Source organism: Polypterus senegalus, chromosome 11 (assembly GCF_016835505.1).
Source record: "Polypterus senegalus isolate Bchr_013 chromosome 11, ASM1683550v1, whole genome shotgun sequence".
NCBI lineage: Eukaryota > Metazoa > Chordata > Cladistia > Polypteriformes > Polypteridae > Polypterus > Polypterus senegalus.
Genome location: NC_053164.1, coordinates 28,473,245 through 28,495,875, shown reverse-complemented (window position 1 = coordinate 28,495,875; position 22,631 = coordinate 28,473,245). Strand labels below are relative to the sequence as shown.

Sequence of the window (22,631 nt, the reverse complement as noted above, 5' to 3'; positions counted from 1 at the left end):
CCAAAATTCTTCCGGAATATTGTGCAGGTCTGATCCGCATCTACTTGAAATGCTTGTTAGAGGGTATTGCTGCCAAAAGACATTTGGCCACTTATTAAAGCCAAGGGTTCACTTTTTTCACAGCTGACTGAATGCTTGATGGGTGTGTTCAATAAAAATATGAAGGATTGTTTTTTGTTATTAGCACTCACATATTTTGTCTATACTTTGAGGATCAAATCACATTTTATAACCAATTAGAACAGAAAAGTTGGTCATTTCAAATACTTGTTGTTGTATTATGAAAAGATGAAGGAGTAGAACCTTCTCAGAGGTGATGTGATTGAATTTCTTTTTTTAAATTATGAAAGGAGCTAGAGCAGTGAATCAAGAGTGTTACTTTAAACTGAGCTTAACAAGAAAGTTCCCACTGTGACCCTGTGTTTTTAAGCATAAATGTTCCACAAACGTTAGGGTTTTTTTTTTTTTCCTTTTCCCATGGAAAGAACCATAGATCCATGGAATAAATTTGACCAAGTAGTGTGGTAGACCGTAAGACTTAAGGGACCATCAAAACTCAACTTATTTTGGAGAAATTGGTTGGGCAGAATTAGTGAGCTTTGTTAAACTGAATGGCCTGTTCTTGTTGAAATTTTTGTAATATTATATTATATTATAATATTGCCCCATGTGGGACTATGCACAAGTAGGCCCTGCAATGGACTGGCAGCCTGTCCAGGGTTGTCTGTCTTGCGCCCTGCTCTGCTGAGATAGTGTCTGGCTTCACAATGGATTTCTCAATGTGCACAGAACTTCTAGTGATTCGGACACGTTGCTTTATACAAGGGTATGATTCTCTTAAAAATGATTTCCATCCTGTTTTGGTTGTAGTTCTGTATTCTTGTATTTGGTACAAAAACCCTTCTCTAGATTGAAAGGGCCAATATAGAACAATTACATTTTTAAAACAAGCAATTACATTTTTATAAATTTTTTAAATTGAGGTTTGTACAAGAAAACCAAGAGAACATACAATTTTCACACAAATGACACCCCTAGAGGGTTTAATCCAAACACTCTTAAGTGTTGTAAACCAGCAATGCATCTTCCTGGGACAACATGATATTCGTTTTTCCAACAAATTTCCCCTTTTCAAATCCCCAAGTAAAAGGGAAGAAGCCACCTGACCAGACTACCCTTTTTGGGGTCATCCTTTACAAAACTGAATGATGATGTTTAGTCATTCTTGCTTTATTAATTGGCGAATGCCTTCATCCAAAGTGACTTAAGCTGATGTTGCATAATTCTAGTTGCGGGATATATTGGATTTGCTCCTCTCATTGCTGAACCATGTCAAATTAAACTAAATAGCTGCTTATGTCACATTTAGCAATCTCGTTCCCACTGTCCAGTTCAGTTGTGCTCACCCCCTTGGCTAACAGAAAACAGTGTGCTGCCTGATGGAGCTGATGCTGTATGAAGGATTATCAGATATGGAGAGTTCAGCCACAATCTCTGCTTCCTCCCTTTTTTTTTCTCTCTCTCTCTTCCCTCTCCACTCTGCCATAGTACCTAAAATACGGGACGTCAGACAGATGACCACCTTTTCTGCTTGTGATGTCCAAAGCCACCCACCTTCTTTATTTCTTGCCACTGCATTATACGTATTTATACTTCTGAATGATCATTCATTGGTTGTCAGGTCTCATGCACACACAGAACCCTCCCCATGACTTAATACAAAATCAGACCTGTTTGATTTTATTAGAGGGAGTGTCTAGTTGGACTGACTCACCGGACATGTCACGTTAGATGACCAGCTTCTTACAGGAGCAAGCTGCCGACTGAGTCAGACCTTGTTATAATTATATAAATGAAGCTACAATTGAAAATCACTGGGAAAGTTGCCTATAGTGACATGGCCATTACAGCATTTGAGAAACAATTCCTTACATTTCTTTCTGTTTTTCCAGTTGAATCACAGGCTGCTGAAGTGACTTGCTCCTCATTACCCAGTATCAGTAGTGCGATTTGAACCCACAACCTCATGGTTTGAAGACCAAAGCCTTAACCACTAAGCTAATAATAACAACGATAATAATAATAATGTTTAGTCTCCCTGTTTAGTGAGCTGCGTTGATTGCCTCCATGTTGTTGACGTCCAGCTTGCTCAAGCTGGTGTCTTGAGAGTCTTGCTCTTTGTTGTGCTGTGTTTTGTAATTTGGGGGTATAAAAACTTGGCTCATGCTACAGTCTGAAAATGAGCACACTTCAACATGTATTTTAGTGAAGACTTGCTATTTAGTTAATTAGTGGGTGTGTGCAGTACAGGATTTATAAGGCACCAAGCAGAGAAGCATGAGACCAATGAATCAGTGGCAAAAATGGCTCAATCTGTTTAACGCATACTGCTTAGGCCAGCTCGTATGTTGAGGAGGGTATACTGGCAGCAAGTTGGAAAGCAATCCTGCATAGAGGGCAGTGCATCACATATACACAATGACCCAGTTTAATGTGGTCGCTCCACCTGACAGTTGAGAGGAAACCTGAGGAAACTGAGAAAACCATGCAGTCATCAGGGAAAATGACCTTTTTGGGGCTGGGAATTGAAGCCATTGTAGAGATGTTCAGTAGTAATGTTAACTAGTATTTACAATTTGTTGTGTCTTTACTATTTTGGTGCCCTGTATGCATTCCTCAAGTCTGCTTCATTAACATTTAGAAAGAGTCGAGGGTCAAATATGGAGGAAATTGACCAAGCTCACTTCAGGTTAAAGATAGTCCTCTTACCCAAACTATTTCTTACCTATGTACTTGTTTTAAAGGTATCTTCAAATATTTCAGGATTGTCTGGAAAAGGCAAAACCTTGTCTTTTATAAGTAACACCAAAGTAAAAAGTCCCGCGTGTCTGTCTGTGTCTTCTAAATCCACACTGTCTCTTGTTTTACAGTACTTCAGTTTTCCTTTTTAGGGTCTATTACACCTCACAATATGATTTAAAAAAATCAACTTAAAAATTTCATATAATTTTACAGTTCCAAAGTGTTGAGATTTGAAGAATTTGAAGGCTCCATATGGGCAATGACCAGATGCAGGATTCAGTGTCTGTATGGGCTTTTCTCAAATATTTCCAGGTTAGATTAATCAGCAATTCCATATTAACCCTGCCTGTGAATGTGAGGGTGAAGTGCAGTGGGCTCACTTCCTGCCCAGGGCTGATTCCAACCTCTCACTCAGTTCTGCAAGGTTATCTGATTGAGGGCCCCAAGGGGTGCTGAGCATATCCTGGCAGTGCTGGGCATTGTGGGGAATATGTATTGAATTGAGAAGAAGAATCTGTTTGATTGATGTTACTGGCAGCGCTTGTCAGTAATGAGGCTCTCATTGGAGTAACAATTTGATTAATTCGCAAAAACCCACGTTCGCACTTATTAGTTGAAATTGGAAATACAATTAAGACTCTGCACACAATTGATTATAGAATCATTAAAAAAAACACTGTATCATAGACAACTACTACCACTTCTAGACACAGCAACGTGCAGCATTGTGGGTTGAATGATGCTAGGCTATATGGTGTATTCCATTCATGGTGTGTGGTGTGTACTACTGTAGGAATTTCTGAAGACTTGAGAAGTTTTTTTCTCGTCTTTTTTTTCTTTTTCAGGACCACAGACTGGGCCACTCAGAGATTGCTTCTGGGTCACATGTGGCCTGCAAGCCGTAATTTGAATAGGTCGGAAGCTTTGAAATCCTTTCCGGTGTTTTTGTCTGCTACCTCCTGACTCTCTGTACGAGAAAATCCCCACATATGATATACCATTTGACTCGTCTTGATATGTAGTTATGCAGGACCTCAAGCTGTTTGGAGTGTGTCTACTCGCCCAAGAACAAACCTCTATTTTTGGCTTCCTAGGCCTGCTTAGACCTTTTTTGTACAATATTTTGGGCAGGCCAATAAGTACATTCAGCAGAAATGATAAGAGGAACTTTTGCTTGCCATCATAACTGACCCCAGGGTTTCACCAAATGGGGTACGAAGGATCCAGTTTTTCAGAAAGCTTAGGAAAAAATGGGAATCTGTGAAATAGGTGTCATTTTATCCTATATCAAGGTTGCTGATCATGAATATGATAATATTTTTGATCTTTATGGCTGGTCCTAGCCCTCTAAGAGCCACTTATGGAAGGTTAAAAATTGGAAATTTGAAACATGAGCATGCAGAGTATGGTTTTTAGACTATTTCAAGGTCAATGATTACAAATATAATTTCTTTTTTTTTTGATGCTTTACTAAGAAATTAGCCTTCTATTGACTCCTTTCAGTGGGTGGAAATGACAAATTATGTATTACAATAAAATATTTAGACTTCTAAACTGAACAGTACATTTTAATATTTCAAATATTTGACGCAACTGTTCTTGTTTATCATGTACTTCAACCTCAAGAAGTAAATCGTAACATTTCTTATGAACTCCATAAATTAAGGCAGATTATGCTAATTTAGACATTTTTAGAGTTCTAATTTATCTTGGCACAGTTTAATGATACCAAGGCTTTAAGGATGAGGCTGTTGTGTGGTGTTGCCTATTTTTGCTCCACGTTCAAATCAGAGACTTTTCTTGTGTTGGAGTGCACACTTGATGATTCTTTCTTTTGTTTGTGGTGTTGCCTTCCTCTGCTCTCTGTTAGGCTCTTTGCTTTATCTTCTGCAACTTTATAGGGAAAAGCGTTTCTGTTCCTGGAACAAGAGTGTTGGTGCTGAAGCAATGGCTGCTTCACGTCCTTCTCAGATTGGGCATAGTCACTAGCACAGAGTTTTGTTTGGCACAGTGGATTTTGGAGCCAGTTCAGTGCCCAGCCCCAATGCTCGACGCAGTGTAGCTTCATAGCCAAAGAATGTTTGAACTTTTTGAAAGATTTTGGATGACTTCTCTCTCCAAAGAAGTTGGATCTTCTGCTTTTAAGTCCCTAAAAGAAATGAATGATCTAGTTTTAAAAGAAGGTATAACCTCTGGTGATCAGATCATCTTTCAGTTGCATATCTATTACCCATTTATAGGCATGTTCTTTTGTCTGTCATATCAGTTTGTGGTTACAAGCCCAAAATGGATGTCTTGTGGATGTCTTTTCGTCTGAAGAAGTCACTGCACCTTTGTTATCAGAAGTGTTATCAAGTGTGATATGAGCTGCAGTTCAGCCACTTACTCTGAAATACAGGTGAGAATGCAAATGGCTTTCGCATTCCTGTTAAATCTGCTCTCTTAGTGAGCCTTGTGTGGAACTAAAAACCTAGCAAATTGGGCAATGCCCACTTTCTCCTACAGCATGTGGCAGGAAATGGTTTTCATTGTATCACAGGACCTGGCACTCAGGCCAGTTTGTACTTGCCAGTTTACTAAAGCTAAACTGCAAAGGCAGAGTACCTTCAGGAAAACCCAGGTAGACAGAGGGGAAACATGAAGACTCCCCACAGACTGTGCTCTGGCGCTACTCAATGCACCGCTATACTTCTCAATCTTAAATTATCACAAAAGAAATCTGACGAACAAGCAGAGACCATTCAGTCCTTTTGTTGCTTGTTTGTTTAGCTAGTAGCTAAGCTGTCTTGATACCTGATCCAGATGCCTGAAGGTTTCTGCTTCAACTACATGTTTTGTTAGTTTGTTTCCGATTCCTGCGGCTCTTTGTGTAAAGAAATGCTTCCTGGCTTCATTCTTTAATGCACTTTCATTTAATTTCTACTACTGTGTTTCCCCAAAAATAAGACCTAACCTGAAAATAAGCCGTAGCATGATTTTTTTCAGGATGCTCATAATATAAGCCCTACTCCAAAAATAAGCCCTAGTTATGATCCCGTGCAGGCATCTTTTGGATGAGAGATAAATGCCTATCAGTACCGTATGTATAGATGAACAGGAAATATTTTTGACCCTCTGACAAGATGAGCGAAAAAAGCTATTCTGTTGAGTACAAGAAAGGAATAGTGGAGGAGTCCCAGGGCAAAAATCTTACTGCTTTTTGCAAAGAGAAGAATTTGGATATCCAAATGGTCCGAAAATGGCGAGCAGAGTACAGTAACCTCTGTCAACAGGTGTTCAAGGGAAGTGCTAAGAAGCGCAAGTGTGGATCAGGTCGGCAGCAATTATTTCTTGAGCTGGAAGACATGATCCAGTGTTCTCCCTAGCATCTTTTAGCCGGGTGCTCTGCCTGTCATCTTGCATGACATTGCAAGATGACAGCCGCAGATCTAATGATTTGTAGAGATGGCAATGGACGAGCGGGCGGGTGGGCAAATATTTTAGAAGCAGGATCGCAATTGGGGAGAGGCGAGGGACAGGATGTTGCCGATCATTCAATGCTGAACAAGCTAATAGCGGGGACGAGGCGGAGCGGAGTTCACAAGCAAAGAGTATGGGGAGGTGGGTGGGCAAGAGGAGGACTGATAAAATCAAAAAAGACTAGTGGAACCAGCCTGTCAGATATCAGAAAAAGGGCACCAGGAAGTGACGTCTCTGTTCTCCGTGTCAGTGCAGTCTGTGTAGTGCTGCTAAGCGTACAGCTGCTCTCTTCTTGTTCAGTACATATCAAACCTATATATATATATATATATATAATATACACACACACACACACAGAGTTGTTTAAGCATTAGGTGTGTTCTGTGTGCAAAAATCCTTGTAGCACTCACTGTGGTTCCTGTTAAAGTGACCCCATCTGCCGTTCTTATATTTGCTCATATTTATCCCTGCGTCCATATTTCAAGTGTGCAGAAACCCTTGCAGCACACATTGTCTCCTGACCAAAGGTTTTGTCACTGAATTGCTGAGGGTTTTGTTAAAGTGACCCATCTGCCATTCCTTTTTTCGTTCATATTTTGCCCTGCTGTAGTGCAAGTGTGCATTGAATATCCAACAGGCTCTCACTTTCCCACTCAAAAGCCTTATTCATAAGTACTTTTAATTTTTTTCATGTTATACCAACATGAGCAAAAAAAGTGTTCAGAAAACGACACTGCTCAGTTATTTCAGAAAAGAGATGCCACAAACTAATGAAGGTGCAGCGTCATCTCCTCATGTGGCAATTTCAGACAAAGACATTGCAGAGGCTGGTCCATCAGGGGAAATATCTTCAGCACACACTCGGCCATTTGCTAAATCTAAGCACCGCTTATCTGGCATAAACAAACAATGGTTTAAAGATTTTGATTGGCTAATGGTCAAAGTAAATGGTATGTGGTGCTCATTGTGCATGACATATTCAAACAAACATCCCCCAAGGAGGGTGTTACCTTGGGTAAACGTGCCATGTACAAGAATTCGAAAAGAAAGCTTGCTGGACCATGAAAAAAGTAAAACGCACATTGAGTCTTCTGCTGACTTTTTAGGAAAGTGTGTACTAGAGTAAACTGGAATGGGTAGATCTGTATCTGTGTTAAATAACTTACAGAGAGATGCCTTTGTGGGAGCTGTAAGATCCATGCATTGGTTGGCAAAAAATTAGTTGCCACATACAACGTTGTTTGAAAAGATGTTGGAACACTGTAAAGAAATGGGTTGTTGCTTTTTACAACATCTCGATGTTGGTACAAATGCACCTTACACCTCCGAAAGAACAATGCAAGAGCTGCTGGATGTCTTCAGACATCAGAAATAAAATCTAACATACTGAAAAATATACACGCTGAAAATTTTTTCAGTATTCTGTGTGATGAAACCACAGACATCTCCGTTGTAAAACAATTATTTACATTAAATAGGTTTGCCAGGTCACTAAAGAGGTCAGAATTAGTTTTGCATCAACCCTCAAAATGATTGATGGCCAAGCGAAGACTATAACCAACACACTGAGTGAGACTATGGACACTCTAGGCTTGAAAACTGCTAATCTGGTTGGACTAGGATCAGATGGAGTGGCTGTTATGATTGGGAAACGGAAGGTGTGGCAAAACTGCTTAAAGAAAAAATATCTGGACTCTTGGTCAACTGCCATCGTACAAACCACCGATTGGCCCTTGCATGTGCCCAAGCAGCAGCTGCTGTACCTTATTTAACAAAACTGAACGACATCTTAAGGCAGCTGTGCTGTATCTTCCAAAATTCTTCAGTTAGGATGGCTGGTTTAACGGAAATTCAAAATATTCTGAACATTCCCCAGATTAAGCTGAAAATGGCCAGTGATGCTAGATGGCTGTCTCATGACTCTGCAGTACAGTCACAACGACAGTGTATGATGAGTGTCATATCTGCGCTGGAAAGAGAGGCCACTGAACGAAATGACATCCCAGCTGAAGGATTAAGCAGATATATTAAAACATACAATTTTGTTTCCTCTCTGATGATGCTTTCAGACGTATTACCTTTGTTGTCCAACTTATCTACAGTGCATCTGGAAAGTATTTACAGCGCATCACTTTTTCCACATTTTGTTATGTTACAGCCTTATTCCAAAATGGATTAAATTCATTTTTTTCCTCAGAATTCTACACACAACACCCCATAATGACAATGTGAAAAAAGTTTACTTGAGGTTTTTGCAAATTGTACATAAGTATTCACAGCCTTTGCTCAATACTTTATTGATACACCTTTGGCAGCCTCAAGTCTTTTTGAATATGATGCCACAAGCTTGGCACACCTATCCTTGGCCAGTTTCGCCCATTCCTCTTTGCAGCACCTCTCAAGCTCCATCAGGTTGGATGGGAAGCGTCGGTGCACAGCCATTTTAAGATCTCTCCAGAGATGTTCAATCGGATTCAAGTCTGGGCTCTGGCTGGGCCACTCAAGGACATTCACAGAGTTGTCCTGAAGCCACTCCTTTGATATCTTGGCTGTGTGCTTAGGGTTGTTGTCCTGTTGAAAGATGAACTGTCGCCCCAGTCTGAGATCAAGAGTGCTCTGGAGCAGGTTTTCATCCAGGCTGTCTCTGTACGTTGCTGCAGTCATCTTCCGTTTATCCTGACTAGTCTCCCAGTTCCTGCCACTGAAAAACATCCCCACAGCATGATGCTGCCACCACCATGCTTCACTGTAGGATGGTATTGCCCTGGTGATGAGCAGTGCCTGGTTTCCTCCAAATGTGACGCCTGGCATTCACACCAAGAGTTCAATCTTTGTCTCATCAGACCAGAGAATTTTGTTTCTCATGGTCTGAGAGTCCTTCAGGTGCCTTTTGGCAAACTCCAGGCAGGCTGCCATGTGCCTTTTACTAAGGAGTGGCTTCCGTCTGGCCACTCTATCATACAGGCCTGATTGATAGATTGCTGCAGAGATGGTTGTCCTTCTGGAAGGTTCTCCTCTCTCCACAGAGGACCTGTGGAGCTCTGACAGAGTGACCATCGGGTTCTTGGTTACCTCCCTGACTAAAGCCCTTCTCCCCCGATCACTTAGTTTAGATGGCCGGCCAGCTCTAGGAAGAGTCCTGGTGGTTTCGAACTTCTTCCACTTATGGATGATGGAGGCCACTGTGCTCATTGGGACCTTCAAAGCAGCAGAAATTTTTCTGTAACCTTCCCCAGATTTGTGCCTCGAGACAATCCTGTCTCAGAGGTCTACAGACAATTCCTTTGACTTCATGCTTGGTTTGTGCTCTGACATGGACTGTCAACTGTGGGACCTTCTATAGACAGGTGTGTGCCTTTCCAAATCATGTACAATCAACTGAATTTACCACAGGTGGACTCCAATTAAGCTGCAGAAACATCTCAAAGATGATCAGGAAACAGGATGCACCTGAGCTCAATTATGAGCGTCATAGCAAAGGCTGTGAATACTTATGTACATGTGCTTTCTCAATTTTTTTTATTTTTAATAAATTTGCAAAAACCTCAAGTAACCTTTTTTCACATTGTCATTATGGGGTGTTGTGTGTAGAATTCTGAGGAAAAAAATGAATTTAATCCATTTTGGAATAAGGCTGTAATATAACAAAATGTGGAAAAAGTGATGCGCTGTGAATACTTTCCGGATGCACTGTAAGTCTTGGGAAAGGCAAGATGTCAATCTTACTGAATTTGAGCCAATTTTGCTCGTCACAAAATTGTCCATCATGGAGTTGAAAGACACTCCTGGGAGATATTTTCAAAGCCTTCGTCATTGTCTTGCAGAAGAATGGTCAGATCTCCACATTGTTTATACACCGAGTGATGTAATTCAAAAGTCATTAAAAACTGCAATATGTGATAAATACCTAGAGACAGTTATCAAGCACCTAGATGCAAGATTCCCTGACATGCCAATTATTTCCAGCTTTTCAAAAGTTTTAAACGCAGAAACTCGCAATTCAAGTAAGTCTGTTGAAATTCTTTTCGATCATTACTCCAAAAATGGTAGCCCTCCAATTTTAAAATAAGAAAATAACAGTTGCGTCAAAAAGATCAGAAGTCAATCATACAAAGACTTCAGTCTAAAACAGATTTTACTAAAAATGGCAACGACATCAGAGCTCAAAGAGTCGTTTCCAAATTTAGCCAGACTAGCTCATATTGGGCTAGTGATACCAGTGAGCACAGCTGAATGTGAAAGAGGGTTTTCTGCCCTTAAAAGGATCAAGACATGTTTAAGAAATCGCATGAATCAAAGCACGCTAAATAATCTCATGCTGATCTCCTTAGAGTGCCCAGATCCTGGGGAATAAATATTTAACTGAAAACACCTTCTACATAAGCAAGTTGACTTTAAAGAATATTTTATAATTTTCTTCATTAGGTTTCCCATACTTTTTTTTTTTTTCTTCATTTTTTTCACTTTTCTTCCCGACAGCGGCAATACTTGTGCCTCTTGGTTTATGTCATAACAATTGTTATTTAAAATTTTTGTTAGGGTTGCAGGATCCTGAATTAGATACTTCTTAAATTGAATAAAAATATCCTGGCACAAGTGTCAAACCTTAAAAAAGGAATTAAAATTGAGCATTGGAAAATAAGAATAATTAACTAATAAAAATAGTGTACATTTAGTTTTTCCCCACCACCAAGTTTCCCGTCCCACCCCACCTGGCTACTTTTTCATGCCATCCGGCTGTATAAAATTTCTGGGGAGAACACTGTGATCTGTGAATGGGTTGCTGACAGCAGAGCAAAAGCTTTGGTTGTGCGCAGGGCTGATATTCAAGCATTTGCCCTTGCAATGGCACCACAGCTAGAAATATCCCCAGAAGAATTCAAAGCATCACAACACTGGCTGGATGGCTTCCTTCAACGATATGAACTGTCTCTAAGAAGATTGACAACACTGTTCAAGGTGGAAGATGCTGAAGTTATTAAATGTGCACTTGCAAGTCCTTTGTTGATGGCATTGACTTTTCTAAATACCAACTTTCCAACATGATTGCTATGGATAACAATTGCAGTGTTTATGGGCCAAGGATCCCAAACGACAATTGATGAGCGGGATGCCTCCTCAGTCTACCATGTTTCCCTGCAAATAAGACCTACTCCAAAATTAAATCCTAGCATGATTTTCAGGCTCCTCTGTAATAAAAGCCCTAGTCAAGATCATCAGCTGAAAAGTAAGGCGCCTAAGGCCAGGTTTATACTTCATGTGATGCAACGCGTGTGCCCAAAACACCCATTAAATTTCGAGGACACCTTGCGACAATATCTCTGAAAAGGATGTTTAATGATTACATCCATCAATTTGGGGATGTGCCCATTCCAGCTAGCATTGTCGCAAGACAGAAACCAAATCCCTGGACAGGGCATCAGCTCATCGCAAGGTGAACACAAGCACACACATACATTCACTGGCGTCATTGTAGCTTCACCAAATCCCCCAAACCTTCATGTCTTTGGATGGAAAACTGAGCACACTGTGGAAACCTACCTGGAAAACATGCAAACTCCGGACAGGGGTCACAAGGGACGTGACTCTGCAAGACAGCAGTGCTACCGCTCGGCCACTGTGCCACCCCATAAGTTAACGATTTGTCTGTAAAATGTAACACATATATTTTAACGCATTTCATCATGAAAGTGATATCAAGTATAAATCTAAGAATTTTAAATATTCAGAGAGCTGAAACATTATAAATGTAATGTGTTCTGTGTGACGATGCTGCTTGCCGCTGCTGTCAGGTCAGGAGGCCCAGAGGGGACTGGGCGGTCTCATGGTCTGGAATCCCTACAGATTTTATTTTTTTCTCCAGCCGTCTGGAGTTTTTTTTGTTTTTTCTGTCCCCCCTGGCCATTGAACCTTACTCTTATTGATGTTAATGTTGATTTATTTTGTTTTATAATTGTGTCTTTCATTTTTCTATTCTTTAATATGTAAAGCACTTTGAGCTACTGTTTGTATGAAAATGTGCTATATAAATAAATGTTGTTGTTGAGGAAGCCACAGAAGGACGTAGCGATTTAACAACTGGGTCGGTTTTAAGATGACGTTTACGATGGTCTTCTTTAATGATAAAGTAAACTACGAAGTTAAAGTGGACATTTCGAGTTTAAAGCCGAAATTTCCACTTTAATAACAAAATAGACATTATTATTTCATCATTCTCTGTGGCTCAATACGCTGCCGTACATTCTGATCGTATTGTGAAGGTGCAAAAAAAAAGATGGCACAGAAGATGGTATGCGAGACTTTTAAAATATATCGTGTCATTACTTTGGGGAATATGCAATGCTTGGATATCAAAGCACCACAAATGCATTTATATGTCGGAATTTTGCTTCACCACATTGAACCATTCATCAAACATCGAAGCAGGCACATCGATCCTGGAGGATCCTAAAAGCGGCTGGAGTAGCAAGAAATTTTAGGCTGGAATTCAGGGTTTGAGTGTGGAGAGTTGTGACGATATTGCAGAAGAAGATGACATGACTGTATTTAGATAAATGTATATTGTTGTACATGAATAAATATAAGATATCCCCTGAAAATAAGCCCTAGTGCACACTGTACATTCCATCCACTGGCTATGAAAGTGCACATCTTACCTGTATTTTGGCAATTCGTCTGGATGGAAATAAAGTCCCACCTCTAATCATCACGAAGGGTAAGATTGAACGTGTTTCAGGCATTTATGTTCTTGAAATCGAAAAAGCCTTGTGCACACAAGCAGTTATAAGGAAGTGGGTCGATTTTCATGCTGCCTCTTGTTTTGCGAGGCGGCCAAAGATGTCTGCTAGTCTGGGATTCAAGCAGCACACAACGTGCTAAAGACATGAAGAACTTCCTTCAAGAGAGAGGAATAGATCAAATAATGATTCCCACAGGAATGACTGCCTATCTCCAGACTCTTCATATTGCAATAAACAAGCCATTCAAGGACCATTTGCGCATGGAAATTAACGACTACAGTACATTGAAAATAGAATGGAGAGAAATCAGTGTGGAAACTTTGAAGCCTAGTCTGCAAGAGATTGTGACTTGGGTGAGGAATTTATGGGATAAAATCGCTGACAGTTGCCAATGCACTACGAGCAGGCTACATGGACAAGAGATACTCATTTAAGGAAAACTCTATTGCTAGACATGAGAGATTGGGGCCAATGGTTCCAAAGGAAATGGGGGTTGCAAGAAATTCATGATGGAATTTGGTGTTTGGATAGTTATAATGGTGTTTCAGATAATGATGACATGACTGTATTTGAATAAATGTAAATTTTTGTTCAAGAATAAATGTAGATTGTTGTTCATGGAAAAATAGGACATCCCCTGAAAATAAGACCTAACGCGTCTTTTGGATGAAAAATTAATATAAGACTCGTTAGTATCCTTGAGTGCATGATTTTCCATTTAGTTCAAAAAGTTTGTCTGAATGTGCTTTCAGTGCCTTCAAGAATTTTAAGGACTTCATGTTCCCATGCATCCTCCTGTGCTTGAGACTAATAAACAGCGAAGATTGCTGAATTCACTTTGCCCAAGTTTGTGAAAATGCAGGAAATTGTTTGGGGAGTTTGGTAAACTCTGTGAAATGTATTGAAGTCAATGGGGAATGAGAAACGGACCTAGTTTTAAGCAGATTAGAATGGTGTAAGTGTCTCTGAGAGCTAGAGAAGTCTTTACCAACTATAATGGACCAGTGATTGTGGCCAAAAAGTGTCCTGAGCTGTGAAGCCACTGTGCTGCCATGCCTCCGTGATATAAACTTAAACTCTGAGTCCTTCATCTCTCTCTTCATCTCCTGTGCTGCTAACGTCCATCCATCCATCCATCCATTATCCAACCTGCTATATCCTAACTACAGGGGTCACGGGGGGGTCTGCTGGAGCCAATCCCAGCCAAAACAGGGTGCAAGGCAGGAAACAAACACTGGGCAGGGCGCCAGCCCACCGCAGAGCTCCTAACATTACAACTAGTATATACCCACTGAGTCTGTGAGGCAAGGGGTCACTATTATATACTCTTGCGGGGGGCTGTACCTGCAACTACTCAGTCTACATAGTAAGGAGTATAACATGGTTAACTCAGCAGCGAAAACACAATATACAATAGATCTACGCAGAAAAACAAAGTATTTTTGTAATATTTTCATTATGGTTTGCTGATGCAATATTTGTGTTTCTGCACTGTAAATTACTCACACATGCACAAAGTACAATTACAGAACAGATATGTGGAATCTCTGCCCGTGTGCAATGCAAATTGGGCAGGTAGCACAAGCCCTGCTACACATGTACCGCTGCCCGTCCGTTGGCTTCTCCCAGCACGAGCTCCTCCCACTGCTGCCAGTCTGTCGGCTCCTCCCAGAGAGAGCACATTCCTGAGTGCAATGGTCGCTCCTGCTACTTGTTCAGCCCCAACCTGAGCTCTGGCCACATATGCTCCATAACCATCTGTCTGCTTTTCTTTCCTTGTGCCAGCTCTCTCTCACACACCTCCCTCTCTTCTTCTCATTTTAACCTTTTTCTTTTTTCTTTAGTTCGTTCCTCTCTCTCTTGCACTTCCCTTTTTAAACAGGGACGTTACATAGCTGTGGCAATGAGCAGCTCCCTGCATCAATTTGGGTTGCTGGTGCCCCTGCACCTGTGCACTAAGTGCGGGGCCATCCACTCCCGCACTGCACATGGGAACCGCTCTCACAACGCTTGAATTGATTAAAAGCCTAACCATTCACATTAGCATCGTAGATACAAAAGTACTGCAGCTAACCTGTTCTCTTGTCAAAAAAGTTTGGAAAATAACTGTCTCTGTAGTGGTTATCATTTGGCTGAACGTGCCTTCTAGGCATTACCATTGTTGTCCCATGAATCAGTATATTGTGTGCCATTGTGTCCTGTATTCAATCTGATATAAACTGTGCCACCCCTTCCTTCTCTTCTTCCTCATTTGTCGTCTTCTTTAAAGTTGTCTTCCACAAAGTCTTTCCTTCTCATTGTTTGGATCCATTGTTCCAAAAACATTGACATACCCTTTGACCCTGTTTATAGTCTCAACTTCTGATATGTGAGAAAGCAGTTTTCATGATTAAAGATTACACCTGGATAAAGGAGCGTATAGGAAATTGTATTCTTAAAATTGGTAATCTCCATGTATTAGAAAAGTATTCTAAGCACATAAGAAACGTAGACACTAAATTTTAATAAGATGCAAGAGTTAGGAATTAAAAAGCTCATGCCTATGTATTTTTATTACCCCGTGTAAGCCACAGACCACCATTATCTCTCAAGTTAAAGTCTGCACGTGCAGGAGAGTTGAGAAGAGATGATGAGGGGCCCCATGATAAGAAGGGGAATGTAAACTCTTGGGTTGTAAATAATTGGTGAGTGCTGGGAAAGAAGGGGGGTGAAGGTAGGGGCTGTCAGACAGATATGATGGACAATGAAGAGTTTGACACCCCCCAGCTGAGAGATAATAATAATAATAATAATAATAATACATTTTATTTATATTGCACTTCATATTTTAGAAATCTCAAAGTGCTACATAAATGGTAGATTGGGGGCAGGACTAGAGCAATGGAATTCTAGAAGTCAGATGAGGAAGAATAATGGCTTAAATGATAAGAATTGTGTTAAAAGAAAAAGGTGCCTATTGCTGGACGCTCATTGTTCCATATTAAATGAGTCTGGTCACAGGGTGCCGCCTTTTGGGGGCTGAGGGTGCCCCTGCCATGTCGGCCTGCTTCAACAAGTGCAGTTTGTGGTGACTTGAGTTAAATGTTGTGATTGTTAGTGTTACATGAGGACACTTGTGAGTAAAGTTTAGATTGATGTATTTCACAGTTTGGATAACGTAAAAAATTTATTGGATTGTGGTTATATTGTTGGGGGAAAGTGTTGATCTACTGAGAGCTGGTGCCAGGCTATAGGGGATATTGACCGTTAAACCAGTGTTAGTGTGTTAGTAAACCAAAGAAAAAAACTGTAATGAGGCTAATCCTCAATGGGAACTCCCTATAGCTTATCTATTAGTCACTTTCAGTTACACATCTATACCTTTACAAAGGCTTATTTGTGTTACATAGCGATAAGTGACTAATAGAAGCACTAAAGTAAGCCCTTAAAGCCACTCTTAAAAAGAGTTGCCAAAAATCCTCCTCTATTGATATAAAACAAGTGCCATCTAGAGACCATTGTACTTGCTGGATTCCCACAATAATATTCTGTTTTATAGTGGCCAAGAAAGGTATGCACTTGCTCCGAGGTGGAAAGGAGGTGTGTGTGTGGGTGTGCGCTGGGCTGAGTGCTCAGTTCTGCTTGTATTCTAGTCAAGGACAAGGCTGGCTGATATTTAATTTTTCTCCTCTTTTTTTGTTTTTTTTTTCCCCTGCAGGGCTCTCCCACACAGATCCCTTACCTGCTCATGTACTTGATGAAATCACAGTGGCTCAGTTTGAACAAACAGGTATGGTGCAAAGTTTATTTTGTTTTCCAACTGCATTGGAGGGAAAGAGTGATGGGCTTGACTTGGCTATTCATTGTAGGACCCTCCAGGCATTTAATATGATTGCATAAATAATAAATTGTGCTGCTTGTCTCTGCTTATTTTCTTCTGTTTTTTTAGTGCTGTTAAAACTTAAGCCTTTTTTCAGTAATTGTAAGGGAGGAGAGGAGATTGGTGGGATTGGCAAGAGAATGTGCATACTGGCAAGGATGCCACAATGGCAGAATTTTAATTTGTATAAGCATAGATAGATAGAACTTTATTTGTCCCCAAGGGGAATATTGACTTTTTGCAGAAGCTCTTTAGATAAATAAATATTTAAATAGGCAGGTTAGTAAATACATTTCCACATACATTTTGGTCTGAAAACGCACTAGAATGACTAAAGCAAGAAAATTAAAAAGAGAGAAAAGATCTGACTTGCAGGGGTGTGGAAATCAAATTTTTTTCTACTTATCCACGGACAAGTAAACTTAGAAAATCCACTTGTCCGCCAGTTAAATTCACTTGCACATAAACAAATAACCAAGTGAAAAATAGTTTATTTTTTCTGATCTCTTTTATTGATACCAAAACTGCCTTCCATTTTAAAACTGAAAAAAGTTCTTTCAGGGAGTAGTATTTTGCCACCTTGCTCTAGAACATTATATAAAAGATTCCCTTATCATTTTAACTCACTAATAAACAATGCCTTCATTATAGTTACACTAGTTCTGTTTCATATATTACAGTTACATAACAGAACACTGTTCTGATTCATTTTCTGCCATGTTCTTCAGCTTTTGCCTTGCAACATCTTCTCCCCCAAGAATCTTTACCATCTCAGACAGCATGGGCTGAATGCTGTTCATTTCTGCTTCAGCTGAACTGCATGGTTCCTGGTACTGATACTGATGGCAAATTTGGCAAAAAACGGAGTCAGTGTCGTTTGTATTTACCCACAGAAACTCTAGCCATTGTGATTGAAAAGACCGTTTTCATTTTTTATCATACTAACGGTCCCTTTCAGCTTTTGTCTTTTCTTTTCTTGCCCTCATTGTCAGGTTTTTCAGGGCCTGTTGTGCCAGTTTTAATCAAGAAACAATCCATTTCTCATCTGCAATGCTACTTGCTTCAGTTTCAGCAACACGCATATAGCGTGAAAAATGTGATTACTGCAGTGCATTATGGGTTACGCAGGTAATTCCTAATGACGTGTTCGAAATTCCGCAAGATGGTACATTTCCAAAGAAGTAAATATTACCGATGTTGTCGGGGGAAAAAATAATCGCGTCTAAGTGAAGATTTCTATAGATATTTCATAACATTTGGAAACCGTTAGAATGTTTTCTTTATTTTTAATAAACTGACAGCGCAAAACCAACTTGTTTTGTATGAAAAATTCTCTAATCAAAAACGATCTGTAGACAGCTCATCAAAATTGATGTTGTCACACAATACATTTCTTAACTCCTCAATATACAGTATCACAACCTACGCGAAATCGCAAATTTCAGGAAAGATTAAATGATTGCATTTTTATGTAGAAACAATGAATTTTATCAATAATATATAAAAGTTATCAATTATAATGAAAAGTCATCAGATTACATCGTAATGTCGGCATGAAAAAAAATGACCGCATCTCCAAGCGTGTAAATAAACTGCTCAAAAAATTAAAGGAACACTTTGAAAACACATCAGATCTCAATGGGAAAAAGAAATCCTCCTGGATATCTATACTGATATAGACTGGGTAATGTGTTAGGAACGAAAGGATGCCACATCGTTTGATGGAAATGAAAATGATCAACCTACAGAGCCCTGAATTCAAAGACGCCCCAAAAATCAGAGTGAAAAAATTATGTGGCAGGCTAGTCCATTTTGCCAAAATTTAATTGCAGCAACTCAAAATTGTACGCAGCACTTTGTATGGCCCCTGCATTCTTGTATACATGCCTGACAACATCGGTGCATGCTTCTAATGAGATGACAGATGGTGTTGTGGGGGATCTCCTCCCAGATCTGGACCAGGGCATCACTGAGCTCCTGGACAGTCTGAGGTGCAACCTGGTGAAATTGGATGGACCAAAACATAATGTCCCAGAGGTGTTCTATTGGATTTAGGTCAGGAAAGTGTGGTGGCCAGTCAATGGTATCAATTCCTTCATCCTCCAGGAACTGCCTGCATACTCTCACCACATGAGGCCAGGAATTGTCGTGCACCAGGAGCCACTGTACCAGCATAGGGTCTGACAATGGGTCCAAGGATTTCATCCTGATACCTAATGGCAGCCAAGATGCCTTTGTCAAGCCTGTAGTGGTCTGTGTGACCCTCCATGGATATGCCTCCCCAGACAATCATTAACCCACCACCAAACTGCTCATGCTGAATGATGTTACAGGCAACATAATGTTCTCCATGGCTTCTCCAGACCCTTTCACTTCTGTCACGTGCTCAGGGTGAACCTGCTCTCGTCTGTAAAAAGCATAGGGCACCAGTGGTGCATCTGCCAATTCTGGTATTCTATGGCGAATGCCAATCGAGCTGCATGCTGCTGGGCAGTGAGCTCAGGGCCCATTAGATTACATGGGGCCCTTGGGTCACCCTCATGAAGTCTTTCTGGTTGTTTGGTCAGAGACATTCACACCAGTGGCCTGCTGGAGGTCATTTTGTAGGGCTCTGGCAGTGTTCATCCTGTTCATCCTGTTCCTCCTTGCCCAAAGGAGCAGATACTGGTCCTGCCGATGGGTTATGGACCTTCTATGGCCCTCTCCAGCTCTCCTAGAGTAACTGCTTGTCTCCTAGAATCTCCTCCATGCCCTTGAGACTGTGCAGGGAGATACAGCAAACCTTCTGGCAATGACACGTATTGATGTGCCATCCTGGAGAAGTTGGACTACCTGTGCAACCTCTGTAGGGTCCAGGTATCACCTCGTGCTATCAGTAGTGACACTGACTGTAGCCAAATGCAAAACTAGTGAAGAAACAGTCAGAAAAGATGAGGAGGGAAAAATGTCAGTGGCCTCCACCTGTTAAACCATTCCTGTTTTGGGGGTCATCTCATTGTTGCCCCTCTAGTGCATCTGTTGTTAATTTCATTAACACCACGGCAGCTGAAACTGATTAACAACCCCCTCTGCTACTTAACTGACCAGATTAATATCCCATAAGTTTAATTGACTTTATGCTATACTCTGATTAAAAAGTGTTCCTTTAATTATTTTGAGCAGTATAGTAGGGTAAAATATTTATGTAAGAGTGCTTCCCCTTTGAAAAATCAGCTGTCATTTTGGAAACAATATTGAAGACTAATTTGAGACATGAAGAACATGCCTAAGTGGACTGTTTCCGCACGGAGTATGTACCCAAATGTTTAAAATTTGAAAGTAGTGGTAAAGATGTGCCCTGCACAGCACATATAATTCTTAAAATTGCACTTGTCCGCAGACAACTGAAAACAAAAAAACACGCTTCTCTGACGGTCAATTTACCCGTGTTGGACAAGTCGGGCGTTGGATTTCCGCACCCCTGGACTTGCCAGTCCCTGTACCAGTCAAGCATTATGCAGATGTATCGCTCTTGGTATAAAGGAGCCCCAGTCTCATTTCTTGACTTTCTTCTGCTGAATAATTCATTGGCTGAAAGTCCTCCGTGTTAGTGTGTCAGAGAGAGGATGTGCAACGTTGTTCATAATGGCACTCAGTCTCTTGTTTTAATTCTCCATCCATGCATCCATTATCCAACCTGCTATATCTTAACACAGGGTCACGGGGGTCTGCTGGAGCCAATCCCAGCCAACACAGGGCGCAAGGCAGGAACAAATCCCAGACAGGGCCCGGCCCACCGCAGGGCACACACTAGGGACAATTTAGGATTGCCAATGCACCTAACCTGCATGTCTTTGGACTGTGGGAGGAAACTGGAGTGCCCGGAGGAAACCCAAGCAGACATGGGGATAACAAGCAAACTCCACGCAGGGGGGACCCAGGAAGTTAACTCAGGTCTCCTTACTGCGAGGCAGCAGTGCTACCACTGTACCTCCCCGTTTTAATTCTCTCCTTTGCTATGACCTCACAGGAGGTCCAAAGTGTGTTCTATAACTAAGTTTGCCCTTTCATATAGCTTTGTTGATTTGGTGGGTGTTTCTTAAAGTGATGCCACCAGCCCAACACACCACAGAGTTCTAGAACATGTGAAGCCACTTAGTGGGCAGCAACAGTATTCTGCTGAAAGACTTGGGGTTCTGCAGAGGCTATTTGAGAAGGCTCTAGCTGTAGAAATCTGACCAGTCAATTTGTTTGCACATTTATGTTGAAAGTTAAAATTGAGTCCGTTAACCCTCCCACAAAACTAATCTTAACCATAGTTTAACTGGGAGTATTACATAACATCATTAATGTATAATGCAAAGTAACAACTTCCTCAAAGGAGTGGAGCTCTGGGGATCTGCAGCTAGACTATGTTGGCCTCTTTGACTTCCTGGTAGACTCGAGTAGCACAGGAAGTACTCCAGGGAGTAGCCTTCTAAGGGCCTCAATCTCCTCAGTCAGATGATTTTGGAGCTGGGAGAGGACTAAAGGAAAAGGCTGACCTGGTGAGAAGGAAAGGGAGGCTCAGAGTCTGGACTGAGCTGTTTACATTGGTGTTCTCTTGTGTATGTGGTCGAGGCACCCATAATCTAGTTCTTAAACCAGAAGAGTGTAAGAAGGCCTTATTTTTATTTAATGAAATGTTTTTGTTTTCTGTGTACTGCCCTTGTATACTTCATGTTTCTTAATAAATACCTATCCTAATACTGACTGTATTGTGAATTCAGACACGTTCATATTTTTCTCATTTTGCTATGTTGTAACTTTTTGCTAAAATAGTACATTTTTTCCTAATCAAACACTCAATACCCCAGAATAACTAAGCAAAAGGGTTTTAGAAATTTTAGAAAATCCTATTAAAAATAAAAAAAAAAATGAAAAAATCAGTTTTTGCAAGTATTCAGACATCTTATTCAGTACTCAGTTGAAGCTCCATCGATTCTTCTTGGGTCTGATGTGACAAGCTTCCCACACCTGGATTTGAGGATTGTTGGCCATCCTTCTATACAGATCTTAGTTTGGATGGAGCATGATGGTGGACAGATATTCTCCGGTCTCTCGAGATGTTCAGGCTTGGGGTTGGTCACTGCACAGATATTCCCAAAGTTGTCACTTAGCCACTTCTGTGTGTTCTTGGCTTTGCACATAGGGATCACAATTCTCTTGGAAAGTGAACTTCCCAGTCTGAGGTCCAGAGTGCTCTGGAACTGGTTTTAATTTAAAGATCTCTCTGTATTTTGCTCTATTCCACTTTCCCACCACCCTCCCTAGTTTCCCAGTCCACAACTTCACAGCATGATGTTACCACTAGCTTGCTTCACTGTTCGAATGGTATTACACAGCTGCTGAGCAATGCCTGGTTTCCTCCAGACATGATTCTAATTGTGGTTTTATCAGACCAGAGAATCTTGTTTTTCACAGTTTGAAAGTCCTTTAGGTGCTTTTTTTGTAAACTTCAAGCAGGCTTTCTTGTGTCTTTTACTGAGAGGAGGCTTTCATCTGGCAACTCTGCATAAAACCCAGATCGGTGGAGTATTGCAATGGTGGTTATTCTTCTAAGAGTTTCTTCCATGTCCACGCAGGTTCTCTGGAGCTTGGCCAGATTGCACATTAGGTTTTTGGTCACCTCTCTTACCAAGGCACTTCTCGTAGGATTACTCAGTTTGGCCAGATGGCCAGCTCTAGGGAACCTCTTCCTCTTTTTTTTTTTTTTGTAGCCTCGGCACGTTTCTATCTCTAAGCTCCTCGGC

The 22,631-nt window shown here is 40.9% G+C and overlaps 1 protein-coding gene across 1 annotated transcript in view; it reads left to right on the top strand.

Annotated features, from left to right (window-relative positions):
- nccrp1 (P1, F-box associated domain containing) overlaps positions 1-22,631 on the top strand; it is a 56,921-nt gene that overhangs the window by 10,267 nt on the left and 24,023 nt on the right. The window contains exon 2 of the mRNA XM_039768245.1: positions 16,699-16,770. Coding sequence (XP_039624179.1) covers positions 16,699-16,770 — 72 coding nt within the window. The remainder of the gene's footprint in view (positions 1-16,698; positions 16,771-22,631) is intronic.